This window comes from Hyla sarda, chromosome 5 (assembly GCF_029499605.1).
Source record: "Hyla sarda isolate aHylSar1 chromosome 5, aHylSar1.hap1, whole genome shotgun sequence".
NCBI classification, from domain to species: domain Eukaryota; kingdom Metazoa; phylum Chordata; class Amphibia; order Anura; family Hylidae; genus Hyla; species Hyla sarda.
In genome coordinates this window covers 150,165,321-150,188,110 of record NC_079193.1, presented here as the reverse complement: position 1 = coordinate 150,188,110, position 22,790 = coordinate 150,165,321, and the positions used below count along the sequence as shown (strand labels likewise).

General features: G+C 46.7%; 2 protein-coding genes across 3 annotated transcripts in view; one reads left to right on the top strand and one right to left on the bottom strand.

Moving 5' to 3' along the window:
• Positions 1–18,295, bottom strand: part of SUGCT (succinyl-CoA:glutarate-CoA transferase) — a 1,132,767-nt gene extending 1,114,472 nt beyond the window's left edge. Inside the window, exon 1 of the mRNA XM_056520503.1 lies at positions 18,158–18,295. The gene's annotated coding sequence lies outside the window, so the exon portion shown is untranslated. The remainder of the gene's footprint in view (positions 1–18,157) is intronic.
• A 49-nt stretch (positions 18,296–18,344) lies between these two features.
• MPLKIP (M-phase specific PLK1 interacting protein) overlaps positions 18,345–22,790 on the top strand; it is a 98,971-nt gene continuing 94,525 nt past the window's right edge. For both annotated transcript variants that reach the window (XM_056520504.1, XM_056520505.1), the window contains exon 1: positions 18,345–18,809. In XM_056520504.1, the coding sequence (XP_056376479.1) occupies positions 18,417–18,809 (393 nt within the window). In that variant the 5' untranslated portion in view covers positions 18,345–18,416. The remainder of the gene's footprint in view (positions 18,810–22,790) is intronic.

The window sequence follows — 22,790 nt, the reverse complement described above, 5'->3', positions numbered from 1 at the left end:
AAAGGATCAGTGTGCCATTGATTGGCGCCTGGCCCAATCAGTACCTGCACCTGTGCCTTCCTCATAGAAACCCACTTCCCCTTCCTGTCATCGCTGGATCTTGTTGCCTAGTGCCAGTGAAAGCGTTTTGTGTGTTTCCAAGCCAGTGTTCCAGACCCTCTGCTGTTGCCCCTGACTACGACACTTGCTGCCTGCCCTGACCTTCTGCTACGTCCGACCTTGCTCTTGCCTTGTCCCTTGTACCGCGCCTGTCTCAGCTGTCAGCTGGGGTTGAGTCGCTATCGGGTGGAACGACCTGGGGGTTACCTGCCGCTGCAAGCCCATCCCGCTTTGCGGCGGGCTCTGGTGAAAACCAGTAACCCCTTAGACTCCGTTCCCCTGGTACGGCCCACGTCATCACCCCACTGACACAGAGGATCCACCACCAGTGTCCTCGCTGCATACCTATCCGGATCCTGACACTTACCTTGTCCAGGCAGAATAACTCAATAATAGGTTACGTGAACATAACTTTCCAGAACATATTATAGAGAAATCTTTTCTGAGCTAACTCTATTCCACGTCATAGTTTATTTTATTCACAAAAGGAAACTAAAAAACATTGCATGACTAACATGGCTATACAGAAAAAAGGAAACGCTTCACCTTCTCTTTTTCCAATTCTAACCTTAACTCAGTCATCACTTCAGCTAGATGAAAAAACTGGCATATGTTGGAGGCGGATACTAATTTGTATGAAGTTGCAGTTAAAAATCCTTACCCACTGAAGAAGCACTACGCTCAGGGAAGTCCTGTCCAAGCCACATTTAGATGTTCAGAAGAACACATAGCTAGAGAGGGCAATCCAGAAAGGTAACTATGCCTGCAGTCATTGCAATTTTTGTTCCTGCAATATAAAGAGTCGTATAGTAAAAGTAGGTGGCTATACCCATGTAGTGAATCAGTTTATTACCTGTAGGTCCTCTTACGTGGTATACATGTTAATATGCCCTTCTGGTTTCTATTATGTGGGCAAGACAATTAGGAGCCTGTTCACACAAGTGCGTGAACATTCCTATTCCATTAGGTCGGGCCATGGAGCTGTGTCTTATTGCCCACATGTTTGGAAAACACAATGGCGATTGCAGTACTTTGAAATTTGCCGAACTACAGATAGTTTATCCACTTCGGAATAGAGGAGACAGACATGGATTATAAAACTAGAAGCTTTGAGTCCATTAGGATTAAATGATAGAAACGATCTTAGCTCTTTCTTGTAACGTTTTGTATAATGTTTTGATTTACTATTGATTTGTGCTAATGTGTTTTTAAGATATATGTTTCTTACTAATTATTGCACCTGCCTCCATGCCCACCGTGTGAGAGTTGGCTAGACGGAGTGTGCTTACCACACGAAGCGGACACCGTCCCATGGAGGCTCCCCTGTCAACTTGACTTTTGTACCTGCCGAACCCAATAAAGTAAGCCTGGCATGAAGTGGTGAGTGCGATTCTCGTCTATTACCCTCTTCAAGATTGATTGTTTCATTGCTGTATATGATCCCGCACCTCCATATCCACCATTGTTCCGCCCGATCCTACCTCTATGCATTTATTCCACAGTAGCTATAAACTTCAGTGAAGTGCCAGATACTGGACTGTATTTCTCTGGTTTTGTTTCTGTTATCTTGTCTCTGCTTGTTGTTACGATGACTGCAAATACCACTTCTGCACACACACACAAAAAAAAAATATATATATATATATACCGTATATATATATATATATATATATATATATATATACTGTATATATATATATATATATATATATATATTTTTATATATATATAAAGAATCAGAGAGTTACATAATTTACACAAATAAGGTCAGGCCCATGAGGACCAATAGAGGCGTGTGACTTGCAATGACGTGAGTTGTGTCAAAGTTGTGAGCATCTATGGATTCTTTGTGACTGTTGCTTCACAGTTGCACTATGTCACAATACAACAACATTGAGGTAGATTTATCATTGTGTGACTGTGTGCAGGCATTCCGCCTGCCTTTTTTTTTTTTTGCTGTGTTTTTGGCTTTACTTGCAGCAAATATATCAAAGATGAGCACAGAATTTGATAAATTTTGCGCAAATGAAAAATCACCTCAGAACTTGCTGTAGGCTGTCACTTTTCTAAGCTAAGGCAAGACAGACATGGTATCAATGTGTTTTTTATTTTTATACACTTTCTTTGTGTCTTTTTTATTTTTTCTTAAAGGCATACATGGTAAATATCTTTCACTGTAGTGTCAATAATAATTCCCTGCATTTTACAGTCTACTTGCAGTAAGTGGGGGAGATTTATCATTGCCTTCCTGACACTTTTTTAGCAGTAATCCGGTGTAAATTTTTTGCGCAATTTTTTTAGCAAAAAAATTGTGCAATGTTAAAATTGACACTTTCTGCAAAACGTACTCTAAAATGCAGTGAACCATTATTAACACTGCAGTGGAAGATATTTACCATGCGCCTTTTTGAAAAAGGAATAAAAAAAAGTGTGCAAACATTTCAAAAAACCCCGCAGATTTATCAAAACCTGTCCAGAGGAAAAGCTGCTGAGTTGCCCATAGCAACCAATTAGATTGCTTCTTTCATTTTTCAGAAAATTTTTCAAAAATAAAAAAGCGATCTGATTGGTTGCTATGGGCAACTCAGCAACTTTTCCTTTGGACAGATTTTGATAAATCTCCCCCATCATGTTTACCTTGCCTTAGAAAAGTGACATCCTTCAACAAGTTCTGAGGTGATTTTTCATTTGCTCAACATTTATCAAAGTCTTTTGGCGTGTTTGTTAAATTTCGCACAAATAAGCCAAAAACACAGCAAACAGAAAAAAAAAAAGGCAGGAGGGATGACTGCACACAGCCACACAATGATACATCTCCTTCACTTTCTATTTTGAAATTGCGCAATCTTTACGCAAAAACTAACTGAGCTAAATCCTTATCACACCAGTTCTGATCATTGATGGTATTAGACTGTACATATACAGTGATGATCATTGATGGTATTAGACTGTACATATACAGTGATGATCATTGATGGTATTAGACTGTACATATACAGTGATGATCATTGATGGTATTAGACTGTACATATACAGTGATGATCATTGATGGTATTAGACTGTACATATACAGTGATGATCATTGATGGTATTAGACTGTACATATACAGTGATGATCATTGATGGTATTAGACTGTACATATACAGTGATGATCATTGATGGTATTAGACTCTACATATACAGTGATGATCATTGATGGTATTAGACTCTACATATACAGTGATGATCATTGATGGTATTAGACTCTACATATACAGTGATGATCATTGATGGTATTAGACTCTACATATACAGTGATGATCATTGATGGTATTAGACTCTACATATACAGTTCTGATCATTGATGGTATTAGACTCTACATATACAGTGATGATCATTGATGGTATTAGACTGTACATATACAGTGATGATCATTGATGGTATTAGACTCTACATATACAGTGATGATCATTGATGGTATTAGACTCTACATATACAGTGATGATCATTGATGGTATTAGACTCTACATATACAGTGATGATCATTGATGGTATTAGACTCTACATATACAGTGATGATCATTGATGGTATTAGACTGTACATATACAGTGATGATCATTGATGGTATTAGACTGTACATATACAGTGATGATCATTGATGGTATTAGACTCTACATATACAGTGATGATCATTGATGGTATTAGACTCTACATATACAGTGATGATCATTGATGGTATTAGACTCTACATATACAGTGATGATCATTGATGGTATTAGACTCTACATATACAGTGATGATCATTGATGGTATCAGACCCTACATATACAGTGATGATCATTGATGGTATTAGACTCTACATATACAGTGATGATCATTGATGGTATTAGACTCTACATATACAGTGATGATCATTGATGGTATTAGACTCTACATATACAGTGATGATCATTGATGGTATTAGACTCTACATATACAGTGATGATCATTGATGGTATTAGACTCTACATATACAGTGATGACCATTGATGGTATTAGACTCTACATATACAGTGATGATCATTGATGGTATTAGACTCTACATATACAGTGATGATCATTGATGGTATTAGACTGTACATATACAGTGATGATCATTGATGGTATTAGACTCTACATATACAGTGATGATCATTGATGGTATTAGACTCTACATATACAGTGATGATCATTGATGGTATTAGACTGTACATATACAGTGATGATCATTGATGGTATTAGACTGTACATATACAGTGATGACCATTGATGGTATTAGACTCTACATATACAGCGATGATCATTGATGGTATTAGACTCTACATATACAGTGATGATCATTGATGGTATTAGACTCTACATATACAGCGATGATCATTGATGGTATTAGACTCTACATATACAGTGATGACCATTGATGGTATTAGACTCTACATATACAGTGATGACCATTGATGGTATTAGACTCTACATATACAGTGATGATCATTGATGGTATTAGACTCTACATATACAGTGATGATCATTGATGGTATTAGACTCTACATATACAGTGATGATCATTGATGGTATTAGACTCTACATATACAGTGATGATCATTGATGGTATTAGACTCTACATATACAGTGATGATCATTGATGGTATTAGACTCTACATATACAGTGATGATCATTGATGCTATTAGACTCTACATATACAGTGATGATCATTGATGGTATTAGACTCTACATATACAGTGATGATCATTGATGGTATTAGACTCTACATATACAGTGATGATCATTGATGGTATTAGACTCTACATATACAGTGATGATCATTGATGGTATTAGACTCTACATATGCAGTGATGATCATTGATGGTATTAGACTCTACATATACAGTGATGATCATTGATGGTATTAGACTCTACATATACAGTGATGATCATTGATGGTATTAGACTCTACATATATAGTGATGATCATTGATGGTATTAGACTCTACATATACAGTGATGATCATTGATGGTATTAGACTCTACATATACAGTGATGATCATTGATGGTAATAGACTCTACATATACAGTGATGATCATTGATGGTATTAGACTCTACATATACAGTGATGATCATTGATGGTATTAGACTCTACATATACAGTGATGATCATTGATGGTATTAGACTCTACATATACAGTGATGATCATCGATGGTATTAGACTCTACATATACAGTGATGATCATCGATGGTATTAGACTCTACATATACAGTGATGATCATTGATGGTATTAGACTCTACATATACAGTTCTGATCATTGATGGTATTAGACTCTACATCAGTGATTCCCAACCGCGGTGCCGTTCAGCACTGCCCGTGGTGCCGCGGGATTTTGCTGATTTTTTTATTTTTTACTATTATTTTTTTTTTAAATGTCCTGCCCCGGCCTGACGGCGCAGAGGGGGGGGGGAGTCTGCGTGCGCACTGCGCACACAGCGTCCCCTGCGTCTGCCGCATGACCCGTGTTCCCCTCCTTCCCCCTCTGTTCCCTGTGTCCCCCGCGTCCCCCTCCTTCACTCTCCGTCTCCTGCGTCCCCCTCTCCCTTGCGGCGCAGTGAGCCGGAAATGGTGCCCTGGGGCGAAACGAGCTGCACCTGCGCCGGACTCCCGTGCCTCCTGTGGAACTGCAAGCTGTGCGGGCCGGCTTGCTTAAGGTACCGTACCCTTTCCACCCCTCTGTTCACCTTCTCAACCCTGTCTAAACTCGCCCCCACCGTCACCCAGGTACACCCTCTACCCCCCCATCACTCATGTCCACCACCCCCCTGTCAGCCATGTCTGCCTTGTCTACCTCCCTGTCCATCTCTATCACCCATGTAATCCCTCCCTGTCACCCATGTAATCCCTCCCTGTCACCCATGTAATCCCTCCCTGTCACCCATGTCCACCCCCCCTGTCACCCATGTCCACCCCCCCCCCTGTCACCCATGTCCACCCCCCCGTCAGCCATGTCCACCTTGTCCACCTCCCTGTCCATCTCTATCGCCCATGTCCACCCCCCCTGTCACCCATGTAATCCCTCCCTGTCACTCATGTAATCCCCCCTGTCACCCATGTAATCCCCCCCTGTCACCCATGTCCTCCCCCCCTGTCACCCATGTCCTCCCCCCTGTCACCCATGTCCACCCTCCCCCCCGTCACCCATGTCCACCCTCCCCCCCGTCACCCATGTCCACCCTCCCCCCGTCACCCATGTCCACCCTCCCCCGTCACCCATGTCCACCCCCCGTCAGCCATGCTTGCCTTGTTCACCTCCCTGTCCATCTCTATCACCCATGTCCACCCCCCGTCACCCATGTAATCCCTCCCTGTCACCCATGTAATCCCTCCCTGTCAGCCATGTCCACACCCCCAGTCACCCATGTCCACCCCCCTGTCAGCCATGTCCGCCTTGTCCACCTCCCTGTCCATCTCTATCACCCATGTCCACCGCCCCTGTCACCCATGTAATCCCTCCCTGTCACCCATGTTATCCCTCCCTGTCACCCATGTAATCCCTCCCTGTCACCCATGTAATCCCTCCCTGTCACCCATGTAATCCCCCCTGTCACCCATGTAATCCCCCGTCACCCATGTCCACCCTCCCTGTCACCCATGTCCACCCGTCACCCATGTCCACCCTCCCCCCGTCACCCATGTCCACCCTCCCCCTCAGTCACCCATGTCCACCCCCCCTGTCAGCCATGCTTGCCTTGTCCACCTCCCTGTCCATCTCTATCACCCATGTCCACCCCCCCTGTCACCCATGTAATCCCTCCCTGTCACCCATGTAATCCCTCCCTGTCACCCATGTCCACCCCCCCGTCACCCATGTCCACCCTCCCGTCACCCATGTCCACCCTCCCCCCGTCACCCATGTCCACCCTCCCCCCGTCACCCATGTCCACCCCCTCAGTCACCCATGTCCACCCCCCTGTCACCCATGTCCACCCTCCCCCCGTCACCCATGTCCACTCCTCCTGTCAGCCATGCTTGCCTTGTCCACCTCCCTGTCCATCTCTATCACCCATGTAATCCCTCCCCGTCACCCATGTCCACCCCCCCGAGTCACCCATGTCCACCCCCCCCAGTCACCCATGTCCACCCCCCCAGTCACCCATGTCCACCCCCCCCCAGTCACCCATGTCCACCCTCCCTGTCACCCATGTCCACCCTCCCTGTCACCCATGTCCACCCACCCTGTCACCCATGTCCACCCCCCCTGTCACCCATGTCCACCCCCCCTGTCACTCATGTCCACCCTTGCCTGTCACCCATGTTCACCTTCCTGTCACCCATGTTCACCTTCCTGTCACCCATGTCCACCCCCCATCACTCATGTCCACCCGCACTCACATATGTCCCCCCACCTATCATCCCCGTCACCCATGTCCACCCTCCTGTCATCCATGTCTGCCTTGTCCACCCCTGTCACTCATGTTTACCCCCTGTCTACCCCCGTAGTCTACTCTGTCACCCATGTCCACCCTCCTGTCCACCCATCTGTCCCTTTGTTACCCCAGTCCACCCCTCTCTGTCACTCCTGTCCCTCTTTTACCCCCTTGTCCACCCCTCTGACCCCCTGTCTGCCCTGTCCACCCTCCTGTCACCCATGTCCACCCCTCTGTCACCCCTATGCCCCCGTCACCCATGTTCACTCTTCTACACCCATCTATCACCCTTGTACACCTCTCTACACCCCTCTGTACACTCCTCTACACCCCTCTGTCACCCATGTACACTTCTCTACAACCCTCTGTCACCCATGTACACTCCTCTCTACCCCTCTGTCACCCATGTACACTCCTCTACACCCCTCTGTCACCCATGTACACTCCTCTGTACCCCTCTGTCACCCATGTACACTCCTCTGTACCCCTCTGCCACCCATGTACACTCCTCTGTACCCCTCTGCCACCCATGTACACTCCTCTACACCCCTCTGTCACCCATGTACACTCCTCTACACACCTCTGTCACCCATGTACACCCCTCTGTCACCCATGTACACTCCTCTATACCCCTCTGTCACGCATGTACACTCCTCTATACCCCTCTGTCACCCATGTACACTCCTCTACACCCCTCTGTCACCCATGTACACTCCTCTACACCCCTCTGTCACGCATGTACACTCCTCTATACCCCTCTGTCACCCATGTACACTCCTCTACACCCCTCTGTCACCCATGTACACTCCTCTACACCCCTCTGTCACCCATGTACACTTCTCTACACCCCTTTGTCACCCATGTACACCCATCTATCACACATGTACACTCCTGTCACCCATGTACACTCCTCTACACCCCTCTGTCACCCATGTACACTCCTCTGTACCCCTCTGTCACCCATGTACACTCCTCTGTACCCCTCTGCCACCCATGTACACTCCTCTGTACCCCTCTGCCACCCATGTACACTCCTCTACACCCCTCTGTCACCCATGTACACTCCTCTACACACCTCTGTCACCCATGTACACCCCTCTGTCACCCATGTACACTCCTCTATACCCCTCTGTCACCCATGTACACTCCTCTACACCCCTCTGTCACCCATGTACACTCCTCTACACCCCTCTGTCACGCATGTACACTCCTCTATACCCCTCTGTCACCCTTGTACACTCCTCTACACCCCTCTGTCACCCATGTACACTCCTCTACACCCCTCTGTCACCCATGTACACTTCTCTACACCCCTTTGTCACCCATGTACACCCATCTATCACACATGTACACTCCTGTCACCCATGTACACTCCTCTACACCCCTCTGTCACCCATGTACACCCATCTGTCACCCGTGCACACTCCTCTATACCCCTCTGTCACCCATGTACACTCCTCTACACCGCTCTGTCACCCATGTACTCTCCTCTACACCCCTGTCACCCATGTACACCCCTCTGTCACCCATGTACACTTCTCAACACCCCTCTGTAACCCATGTACACTCCTCTATACCCCTCTTTCATCCATGTACACTCCTCCACACCCCTCTGTCTCTCATGTACACTCCTCTACATCCATCTGTCACCCATGTACACTCAACTACACCCATCTGTCACCCATGTACACTTATCTACACCCTCTGTCCACTCCTCTACACCCGTCACCCATGTACACTCCTATACACCCCTTTATACATTCCTCTACACCCCTTTCACCCATGTATGCTCCTCTACACCCCTGTCACCCATGTACACTCCTCTACACCCCTGTCACCCATGTACACTCTTCTGCACCCCTCTGTCACCCATGTACACTCCTCTTTACCCCTGTGTCCACTCCTCTACACCCCTGTCACCCATGTACGCTCCTATACACCCCTTTGTACATTCCTCTACACCCCTTTCACCCATGTATGCTCCTCTACACCCGTCACCCATGTACACTCCTCTACACCCCTGTCACCCATGTACACTCTTCTGCACCCCTCTGTCACCCATGTACACTCCTCTACACACCTCTGTCACCCATGTACACCCCTCTGTCACCCATGTACACTCCTCTATACCCCTCTGTCACCCATGTACACTCCTCTACACCCCTCTGTCACCCATGTACACTCCTCTACACCCCTCTGTCACGCATGTACACTCCTCTATACCCCTCTGTCACCCATGTACACTCCTCTACACCCCTCTGTCACCCATGTACACTCCTCTACACCCCTCTGTCACCCATGTACACTTCTCTACACCCCTTTGTCACCCATGTACACCCATCTATCACACATGTACACTCCTGTCACCCATGTACACTCCTCTACACCCCTCTGTCACCCATGTACACCCATCTGTCACCCGTGCACACTCCTCTATACCCCTCTGTCACCCATGTACACTCCTCTACACCGCTCTGTCACCCATGTACACTCCTCTACACCCCTGTCACCCATGTACACCCCTCTGTCACCCATGTACACTTCTCAACACCCCTCTGTAACCCATGTACACTCCTCTATACCCCTCTTTCATCCATGTACACTCCTCCACACCCCTCTGTCTCTCATGTACACTCCTCTACATCCATCTGTCACCCATGTACACTCAACTACACCCATCTGTCACCCATGTACACTTATCTACACCCTCTGTCCACTCCTCTACACCCGTCACCCATGTACACTCCTATAACCCCTTTATACATTCCTCTACACCCCTTTCACCCATGTATGCTCCTCTACACCCCTGTCACCCATGTACACTCCTCTACACCCCTGTCACCCATGTACACTCTTCTGCACCCCTCTGTCACCCATGTACACTCCTCTTTACCCCTGTGTCCACTCCTCTACACCCCTGTCACCCATGTACGCTCCTATACACCCCTTTGTACATTCCTCTACACCCCTTTCACCCATGTATGCTCCTCTACACCCGTCACCCATGTACACTCCTCTACACCCCTGTCACCCATGTACACTCTTCTGCACCCCTCTGTCACCCATTTACACTCCTCTACACCCCTGTCACCCATGTACACTCTTCTGCACCCCTCTGTCACCCATGTACACTCCTCTATACCCCTCTGTCACCCATGTACACTCCTCTACACCCATCTGTCACCCATGTACACCCATCTGTCACCCATGTACACTCCTCTAAACCCCTCTTTCACCCATGTAAACTCCTCTACACCCCTCTTTCACCCATGTACACCCATCTGTCACCCATGTACACTCCTCTACACCCATCTGTCACCCATGTACACTCCTCTACACCCATCTGTCACCCATGTACACTCCTCTACACCCCTCTTTCAACCATGTACACCCATCTGTCACCCATGTACACTCCTCTACACCCATCTGTCACCCATGTACACTCCTCTATACCCCTCTGTCACTCATGTACACTCCTCTACACCCCTCTGCCACCCATGTACACCCATCTGTCACCCATGTACACTCCTCTACACCCCTCTTTCACCAATGTACACCCATCTGTCACCCATGTACACTCCTCTACACCCATCTGTCACCCATGTACACTCCTCTACACCCATCTGTCACCCATGTACACTCCTCTACACCCCTCTTTCAACCATGTACACCCATCTGTCACCCATGTACACTCCTCTATACCCCTCTGTCACTCATGTACACTCCTCTACACCCCTCTGCCACCCATGTACACCCATCTGTCACCCATGTACACTCCTCTACACCCCTCTTTCACCAATGTACACCCATCTGTCACCCATGTACACTCCTCTACACCCATCTGTCACCCATGTACAATCCTCTACACCCCTCTTTCACCCATGTACACCCATCTGTCACCCATGTACACTCCTCTACACCCATCTGTCACCCATGTACACTCCTCTATACCCCTCTGTCACTCATGTACACTCCTCTATACCCCTCTGTCACCCATGTACACTCCTCTACACCCCTCTGTCACCCATGTACACCCATCTGTCACCCATGTACACTCCTCTACACCCCTCTTTCACCCATGTACACTCCTCTACACCCCTCTGTCACCCATGTACACCCATCTGTCACTCATGTACACTCCTTTAAACCCCTCTGTACACTCCTCTACACCCCTGTCACCCATGTACGCTCCTCTACACCCGTTACCCATGTACGCTCCTCTACACCCCTGTCACCCATGTACGCTCTTCTGCACCCATCTGTCACCCATGTACACTCCTCTACACCCATCTGTCACCCATGTACACTCCTCTACACCCCTCTTTCACCCATGTACACCCATCTGTCACCCATGTACACTCCTCTACACCCATCTGTCACCCATGTACACTCCTCTATACCCCTCTGTCACTCATGTACACTCCTCTATACCCCTCTGTCACCCATGTACACTCCTCTACACCCCTCTGTCACCCATGTGCACTCCTCTACACCCCTCTTTCACCCATGTACACCCATCTGTCACCCATGTACACTCCTCTACACCCCTCTGTCACCCATGTACACCTATCTGTCACTCATGTACACTCCTTTAAACCCCTCTGTACGCTCCTCTACACCCCTGTCACCCATGTACGCTCCTCTACACCCCTGTCACCCATGTACGCTCCTCTACACCCCTGTCACCCATGTACGCTCCTCTACACCCCTGTCACCCATGTACGCTCCTCTACACCCCTGTCACCCATGTACGCTCCTCTACACCCCTGTCACCCATGTACGCTCCTCTACACCCGTTACCCATGTACGCTCCTCTACACCCCTGTCACCCATGTACGCACCTTTACACCCCTGTCACCCATGTATGCTCCTCTACACCCCTGTCATCCATGTATGCTCCTCTACACCCCTGTCATCCATGTATGCTCCTCTACACCCCTGTCACTCATGTACGCTCCTCTACACCCCTGTCACTCATGTACACTCCTCTACACCCCTCTGTCACCCATGTACACCCATCTGTCACCCATGTACACTCCTCTACACCCCTCTTACCCATCTGTCACCCATGTACACTCCTCTACACCCATCTGTCACCCATGTACACTCCTCTATACCCCTCTGTCACTCATGTACACTCCTCTATACCCCTCTGTCACCCATGTACACTCCTCTACACCCCTCTGTCACCCATGTACACCCATCTGTCACCCATGTACACTCCTCTACACCCCTTTCACCCATGTACACCCATCTACACTCCTCTACACCCCTCTGTCACCCATGTACACCCATCTGTCACTCATGTACACTCCTTTAAACCCCTCTGTACACTCCTCTACACCCATGTACGCTCCTCTAAACCCCTGTCACCCATGTACGCTCCTCTACACCCCTGTCACCCATGTACGCTCCTCTACACCCCTGTCACCCATGTACGCTCCTCTACACCCGTCACCCATGTACGCTCCTCTACACCCGTCACCCATGTACGCTCCTCTACACCCCTGTCACCCATGTACGCTCCTCTACACCCCTGTCACCCATGTACGCTCCTCTACACCCCTGTCACCCATGTACGCTCCTCTACACCCGTCACCCATGTACGCTCCTCTACACCCCTGTCACCCATGTACGCTCCTCTACACCCCTGTCACCCATGTACGCTCCTCTACACCCCTGTCACCCATGTACGCTCCTCTACACCCCTGTCACCCATGTATGCTCCTCTACACCCCTGTCACCCATGTATGCTCCTCTACACCCCTGTCACCCATGTATGCTCCTCTACACCCCTGTCACCCATGTATGCTCCTCTACACCCCTGTCACCCATGTACGCTCTTCTACACCCCTGTCACCCATGTACGCTCCTCTATACCCCTGTCACCCATGTACACCCATCTGTCACTCATGTACACTCCTTTAAACCCCTCTGTACACTCCTCTACACCCATGTACGCTCCTCTAAACCCCTGTCACCCATGTACGCTCCTCTACACCCGTCACCCATGTACGCTCCTCTACACCCGTCACCCATGTACGCTCCTCTACACCCGTCACCCATGTACGCTCCTCTACACCCGTCACCCATGTACGCTCCTCTACACCCCTGTCACCCATGTACGCTCCTCTACACCCGTCACCCATGTACGCTCCTCTACACCCGTCACCCATGTACGCTCCTCTACACCCCTGTCACCCATGTACGCTCCTCTACACCCGTCACCCATGTACGCTCCTCTACACCCCTGTCACCCATGTACGCTCCTCTACACCCCTGTCACCCATGTACGCTCCTCTACACCCCTGTCACCCATGTACGCTCCTCTACACCCGTCACCCATGTACGCTCCTCTACACCCGTCACCCATGTACGCTCCTCTACACCCGTCACCCATGTACGCTCCTCTACACCCGCCACCCATGTACGCTCCTCTACACCCCTGTCACCCATGTACGCTCCTCTACACCCCTGTCACCCATGTACGCTCCTCTACACCCGTCACCCATGTACGCTCCTCTACACCCCTGTCACCCATGTACGCTCCTCTACACCCCTGTCACCCATGTACGCTCCTCTACACCCCTGTCACCCATGTACGCTCCTCTACACCCGTCACCCATGTACGCTCCTCTACACCCCTGTCACCCATGTACGCTCCTCTACACCCCTGTCACCCATGTACGCTCCTCTACACCCCTGTCACCCATGTACGCTCCTCTACACCCCTGTCACCCATGTACGCTCCTCTACACCCCTGTCACCCATGTACGCTCCTCTACACCCCTGTCACCCATGTACGCTCCTCTACACCCCTGTCACCCATGTATGCTCCTCTACACCCCTGTCACCCATGTATGCTCCTCTACACCCCTGTCACCCATGTACGCTCTTCTACACCCCTGTCACCCATGTACGCTCCTCTATACCCCTGTCACCCATGTACGCTCCTCTACACCCCTCTGTACACTCCTCTACACCCCTCTAAACCCCTCTGTCACCCATATCCACTCTTCTAAACCCCTCTGTCACCCATGTAAAAAAAAAAGAAAAAAAAAGTTTGGCGCCTAATAGGTTTGTTTTGCAGGTTTAACGGTGAAGAATTGTGTGTGGAAGAAATCGTGATGGCCCAGACCAGATGGAGAAGAGAAGGCAACGATGCAAATTAGAGAAGACGTCATTGGTGAGTTGCTGTATAAAGCAGCACTTTAAACTACATACCCACTGATAAATAGATATAGTGCATTGCGTTTTTTACCGTTTTTTTTCCTTTTTTTTATTTTCTTGCTCGTCAACCTCGGTAGCGGTGCCCCGTGGAAAAAAAAATTTCCGAGGTGTGCCCCGACCCGAAAAAGGTTGGGAAACACTGCTCTACATATACAGTGATGATCATTGATGATATTAGACTCTACATATGCAGTGATGATCATCGATGGTATTAAACTCTACATATACAGTGATGATCATCGATGGTATTAAACTCTACATATACAGTGATGATCATTGATGGTATTAGACTCTACATATACAGTGATGATCATTGATGGTATTAGACTCTACATATACAGTGATGATCATTGATGGTATTAGACTCTACATATACAGTGATGATCATTGATGGTATTAGACTCTACATATACAGTGATCATCATTGATGGTATTAGACTGTACATATACAGTGATGATCATTGATGGTATTAGACTCTACATATACAGTGATGATCATTGATGGTATTAGACTCTACATATACAGTGATGATCATTGATGGGATTATACTCTACATATACAGTGATGATCATTGATGGGATCATACTCTACATATACAGTGATGATCATTGATGGTATTAGACTCTACATATACAGTTCTGATCATTGATGGTATTAGACTCTACATATACAGTTCTGATCATTGATGGGATTATACTCTACATATACAGTGATGATCATTGATGGTATTAGACTCTACATATACAGTGATGATCATTGATGGTATTAGACTCTACATATACAGTGATGATCATTGATGGTATTAGACTCTACATATACAGTGATCATCATTGATGGTATTAGACTGTACATATACAGTGATCATCATTGATGGTATTAGACTCTACATATACAGTGATGATCATTGATGGTATTAGACTCTACATATACAGTGATGATCATTGATGGTATTAGACTCTACATATACAGTGATGATCATTGATGGGATTATACTCTACATATACAGTGATGATCATTGATGGGATCATACTCTACATATACAGTGATGATCATTGATGGTATTAGACTCTACATATACAGTTCTGATCATTGATGGTATTAGAATCTACATATACAGTTCTGATCATTGATGGGATTATACTCTACATATACAGTGATGATCATTGATGGTATTAGACTGTACATATACAGTGATGATCATTAATGGTATTAGACTGTACATATACAGTGATGATCATTGATGGTATTAGACTCTACATATACAGTGATGATCATTGATGGTATTAGACTCTACATATACAGTGATGATCATTGATGGTATTAGACTCTACATATACAGTGATGATCATTGATGGTATTAGACTCTACATATACAGTGATGATCATTGATGGTATTAGACTCTACATATACAGTGATGATCATTGATGGTATTAGACTCTACATATACAGTGATGATCATTGATGGTATTAGACTCTACATATACAGCGATGATCATTGATGGTATTAGACTCTACATATACAGCGATGATCATTGATGGTATTAGACTCTACATATACAGTGATGATCATTGATGGTATTAGACTCTACATATACAGTGATGATCATTGATGGTATTAGACTCTACATATACAGTGATGATCATTGATGGTATTAGACTCTACATATACAGTGATGATCATTGATGGTATTAGACTCTACATATACAGTGATGATCATTGATGGTATTAGACTCTACATATACAGTGATGATCATTGATGGTATTAGACTCTACATATACAGCAATGATCATTGATGGTATTAGACTCTACATATACAGTGATGATCATTGATGGTATTAGACTCTACATATACAGTGATGATCATTGATGGTATTAGACTCTACATATACAGTGATGATCATTGATGGTATTAGACTCTACATATACAGTGATGATCATTGATGGTATTAGACTCTACATATACAGTGATGATCATTGATGGTATTAGACTCTACATATACAGTGATGATCATTGATGGTATTAGACTCTACATATACAGTGATGATCATTGATGGTATTAGACTCTACATATACAGTGATGATCATTGATGGTATTAGACTCTACATATACAGTGATGATCATTGATGGTATTAGACTCTACATATACAGTGATGATCATTGATGGTATTAGACTCTACATATACAGTGATGATCATTGATGGTATTAGACTCTACATATACAGTGATGATCATTGATGGTATTAGACTCTACATATACAGCGATGATATTGATGGTATTAGACTCTACATATACAGTGATGATCATTGATGGTATTAGACTCTACATATACAGTGATGATCATTGATGGTATTAGACTCTACATATACAGTGATGATATTGATGGTATTAGACTCTACATATACAGTGATGATCATTGATGGTATTAAACTCTACATATACAGTGATGATCATTGATGGTATTAGACTCTACATATACAGTGATGATCATTGATGGTATTAGACTCTACATATACAGTGATGATCATTGATGGTATTAGACTCTACATATACAGTGATGATCATTGATGGTATTAGACTCTACATATACAGTGATGATCATTGATGGTATTAGACTCTACATATACAGTGATGATCATTGATGGTATTAGACTCTACATATACAGTGATGATCATTGATGGTATTAGACTCTACATATACAGTGATGATCATTGATGGTATTAGACTCTACATATACAGTGATGATCATTGATGGTATTAGACTCTACATATACAGTGATGATCATTGATGGTATTAGACTCTACATATACAGTGATGATCATTGATGGTATTAGACTCTACATATACAGCGATGATATTGATGGTATTAGACTCTACATATACAGTGATGATCATTGATGGTATTAGACTCTACATATACAGTGATGATCATTGATGGTATTAGACTCTACATATACAGTGATGATATTGATGGTATTAGACTCTACATATACAGTGATGATCATTGATGGTATTAAACTCTACATATACAGTGATGATCATTGATGGTATTAGACTCTACATATACAGTGATGATATTGATGGTATTAGACTCTACATATACAGTGATGATCATTGATGGTATTAAACTCTACATATACAGTGATGATCATTGATGGTATTAGACTGTACATATACAGTGATGATCATTGATGGTATTAGACTCTACATATACAGTGATGATCATTGATGGTATTAGACTGTACATATACAGTGATGATCATTGATGGTATTAGACTCTACATATACAGTGATGATCATTGATGGTATTAGACTCTACATATACAGTGATGATCATTGATGGTATTAGACTCTACATATACAGTGATGATCAGTAACAATGTTGTGTATTGTACTGAGCTCCTTACATAGAGGAACATGGACATAATGATATTTCTTTATGACTAATGCTTTTAGGTATGGCGGGATTATGATCTTTACGGTTTTTGCTAGGAGGAGAACCTCTCCATCCCGGAACCTTTCTTGTTTGTCGTTAGTAGGCCGGATGTCCGGGTATCACACAGGCCGGAAGTTCCGCTCTCGTAGGTACGCTGAGTGTGAGTGAGGACGCGGTACCGCCCTGCTGGAAGTCGCGCTAGATTTGACCGGGGACGATTGTTTTTAACGATGTACAGACAGAATTTTAGGTCTCCGAGCCCTTCCGGACCAGGCGGCGGTGAAGGAAGTCCGGGGTCTTTCCGAAGCCCTCCGCCGTACCCGAGTCCCGGTGGCCCCATGTTTCCTCCACCGCCGCCGGCCTGGGGGCATGGCTCCCCGCACACACCTAGCTATGGACATAGGCCGCAGAGGCCGTACGGCAGTGGTCACTCGTCGCCCTCTCAGAGCCCGTACGGAGGCAGGTATGGCGGTAACTCCCCAGGTAACACTCCACCTCGGCGGCCCAGTCCTCGGTATAACGTGTCTCCCTACAGCAAGTCTCCCGGAGGAAACGTGCAGCACTACCAGCAGCAGCAGTATTGTGGCCGCGGCTACTCTCCCCGGCATCCCGCCAACTACCAGGTAATAGGGAGAGAAGATGGACTGTAGCCTCCATAGCACTAGAGGTAGTCTCTGTAGTGCAGCCTCCATAGCACTCGAGGTAGTCTCTGTAGTGCAGCCTCCATAGCACTAGAGGTTGTCTCTGTAGTGTAGCCTTTATAGTATTACGGTAGTCTCTGTAGTGCAGCCTTTATAGTATTACGGTAGTCTCTGTAGTGCAGCCTCCATAGCACTAGAGGTAGTCATTGTAGTGCAGCCTTCACAGTATTACGGTAGTCTCTGTAGCGCAGCCTTCATAGTATTACGGTAGTCTCTGTAGTGCAGCCTCCATAGCAATAGAGGTCTCTGTAGTGCAGCCTCCATAGTATTACGGTAGTCCCTGTAGTGCAGCCTCCATAGTATTATGGTAGTCTCTGTAGTGCAGCCTCCATAGTATTAAGGTAGTCTCTGTAGTGCAGCCTCCATAGTATTAAGGTAGTCTCTGTAGTGCAGCCTCCATAGTATTAAGGTAGTCTCTGTAGTGCAGCCTCCATAGTATTACGGTAGTCTCTGTAGTGCAGCCTCCATGGTATTACGGTAGTCTCTGTAGTGCAGTCTCCATGGTATTACGGTAGTCTCTGTAGTGCAGCCTCCATGGTATTACGGTAGTCTCTGTAGTGCAGCCTCCATGGTATTACGGTAGTCTCTGTAGCGCAGCCTCCATGGTATTACGGTAGTCTCTGTAGCGCAGCCTCCGTGGTATTACGGTAGTCTCTGTAGCGCAGCCTGCATAGTATTACGGTAGTCTCTGTAGTGCAGCCTTTATAGTATTACGGTAGTCTCTGTAGTGCAGCCTTTATAGTATTACGGTAGTCCCTGTAGTGCAGCCTCCATAGCACTAGAGGTAGTCCCTGTAGTGCAGCCTCCATAGTATTACGGTAGTCCCTGTAGTGCAGCCTCCATAGTATTACGGTAGTCCCTGTAGTGCAGCCTCCATAGCACTAGAGGTAGTCCCTGTAGCGCAGCCTCTATAGTATTACGGTGGTCTCTGTAGCGCAGCCTGCATAGTATTACGGTAGTCTCTGTAGTGCAGCCTTTATAGTATTACGGTAGTCCCTGTAGTGCAGCCTCCATAGCACTAGAGGTAGTCCCTGTAGTGCAGCCTCCATAGTATTACGGTAGTCCCTGTAGTGCAGCCTCCATAGTATTACGGTAGTCCCTGTAGTGCAGCCTCCATAGCACTAGAGGTAGTCCCTGTAGCGCAGCCTCTATAGTATTACGGTGGTCTCTGTAGCGCAGCCTCCATAGTATTACGGTAGTCCCTGTAGTGCAGCCTCCATAGCACTAGAGGTAGTCCCTGTAGCGCAGCCTCTATAGTATTACGGTGGTCTCTGTAGCGCAGCCTCCATAGTATTACGGTAGTCCCTGTAGTGCAGCCTCCATAGCACTAGAGGTAGTCTCTGTAGCGCAGCCTCCATAGTATTACGGTAGTCCCTGTAGTGCAGCCTCCATAGCACTAGAGGTAGTCTCTATAATAGGTGGACTACAAGGAAAAGGTATTGTTACCTGTGGCTGCTACTCTGCATTCTGTATAGATAGCAAAAAAGAGGATGAACTTCAGACGCATGTTTATTTATAAATTGTCTCCTCAGGACAGCCCCCATGTAGCCCCCATGTATCCCCCCCCCCTTCCAGGGGAACCCTCTTTATGAAGCAAGGTATTGGCTTTTGCTCTCTGTGTGGTAGGGATCTGTTGGTTCCACACTCCTTGCTACCAAGATGTGTTGTGTAGCTTTTTAGTGCCCATTCACACTACAAATCAGTTTTTGTTTTTCAGAGGCGTTGGTTGCTATGGATAATTCAGCAATTTTCCGCCACAGAATTCGGCGCAAAATAATCCCTGAATTATCGCTGAATTTCTGTAGTGTGCATGGAGCCCATTATGAGCCGTTGATTACAGTGGTCTTGGCTGCTGGGGCCCCTTGCAAAAGTGTACTAGTTGCCCATAGCAACCAATCAGATTGCTGCTTTTATTTTTAAAAAGGCCTCTGCAAAAATGAAATAAGCCGTCTGGTTGCTATGGGCAACTGGTAAATTTTTCCTCTGCACAGGTTTTAATAAATCTCCTTGATTGTCTATTGGAGCTCTTGGAGATGGCTGAGTGCTATAAGGCAACTTCCATAGACAATGGAGCGGCAGGGCAGCCCAGAAGCCAGGCCCATTGGAGTTATATACCTGTCCCTATTCTGATTTTTTTTTTCTTTTTTCAAGCATAACTTACCGTATTTATCGGGGTATACCACGCACCGGCCTATAACACGCACCCTCATTTTACCAAGGATATTTGGGTAAAACAAGTTTTTTACCCAAATATCCATGGTAAAATGAGGGTGCGTGTGTGCGCGTGTATACCCCGATATACCCCCAGGAAAGGCAGGGGGAGAGAGGCCGTCGCTGCCCGCTTCTCTCCCCCTGCCTTTCCTGGGGTCTAGAGCGCTGCTGTCGGCCCTTCTCACCCCCTAGCTATCGGCGCCGCTGCCCGTTCTGTCCCCCTGACTATCGGTGCCGGCGCCGACAGCCAGCGGGAGAGAAGGGGCAGCGGCACCCATTGCCGGCGCCGCTGCCCCGTTGCCTCCCCCCATCCCTGGTGGCATAATTACCTGAGTCGGGTCCGCGCTGCTGCAGGCCTCCGACGTGCGTCCCCTGCGTCATTGCTATGCGCGGCGCACTGACGTCATGCGCCGCGCCGTTCAGCGCATAGCAACGACGCCGGGGACGCACGCCGGAGGCCTGCAGCAGCGCGGACCCGACTCAGGTAATTATGCCAACAGGGATGGGGGGAGGCAACGGGGCAGCGGCGCCGGCAATGGGTGCCGCTGCCCCTTCTCTCCCCCTGGCTGTCGGCGCCGGCACCGATAGTCTGGGGGACAGAACGGGCAGCGGCGCCGATAACCAGGGGGTGAGAAGGGCCGACAGCAGCGCTCTAGACCCCAGGAAAGGCAGGGGGAGAGAAGCGGGCAGCGACGGCCTCTCTCCCCCTGCCTTTCCTGGGGGTGTATCGGGGTATAACACGCACACAGACTTTAGGCTAAAAATTTTAGCCTAAAAAGTGCGTGTTATACGCCGATAAATACGGTAGATATGATAAAAACCTCTACACTAAGGAAACATACAAAGTATGCATTCAATTTTATTGTCCTTACGAGTTTTTGATAAATTTGTTGCATGCACATAAAAAGAAAAACTACACTAGACCTCCTTTGATAAATGTCAGCTTGTGCTTAGTGGTCATAACTGGCTTTTTTAAGCATCAAAATGACCTTTTATCAGCGAGTGAAAGTCATGGGAGCACAGACAAGGGGAAGCTCATTTCTAATCATGTTTGTCTAATTTTGTCCTTAGTTTTAAACTAAACACATGAACCCCTAAACGTCCATGCTGCAGACATTCCACCGTCAGAAATCTAATGGAATTCTGCTGCTCTGTGCACAAAGTGGAATTCCGTCGGACTGCATTGCCGTCTGTGAGATAAGTGTGGTCCCTACCACTAATGACTTTGGTGCCTGCTGTGAGTGGACATTCAGCTGGCAGGGATGCCTATTCTTGCCCATGCACCTTTTTACATGCTAGATATCATTAGAACTCTGTTTTTGCAGGATAGCTGGACTTCTGCTCGGACTACCAGGAAAGAGAATCTTTTGATCCTTCTAGTGTATGTAAAATCTTGACAGCAGCTTTGAAGGGGTTTCTGGGGACCTGTCACATCGTGGGCACACTAATGACATGATTGTAGGGTGCTGATGGGTTTCCATGCCTACAGACGTAAGACTCTGAGCTACAATAGTAGGAGTATATCAGAGATTGGTCAGCGGATCCTGTGTGAGAATACAATATATCTATCTAGCCCGATCACAGAGTAGAAATCTATCCGGGGAAGACGGATCAATCTGTAAGTTCAGGTTAAAGTGGGGGGTGCTGCTGTCCTTTCCACTTTAATATTCATGGGTGCCAATAATGTTTACC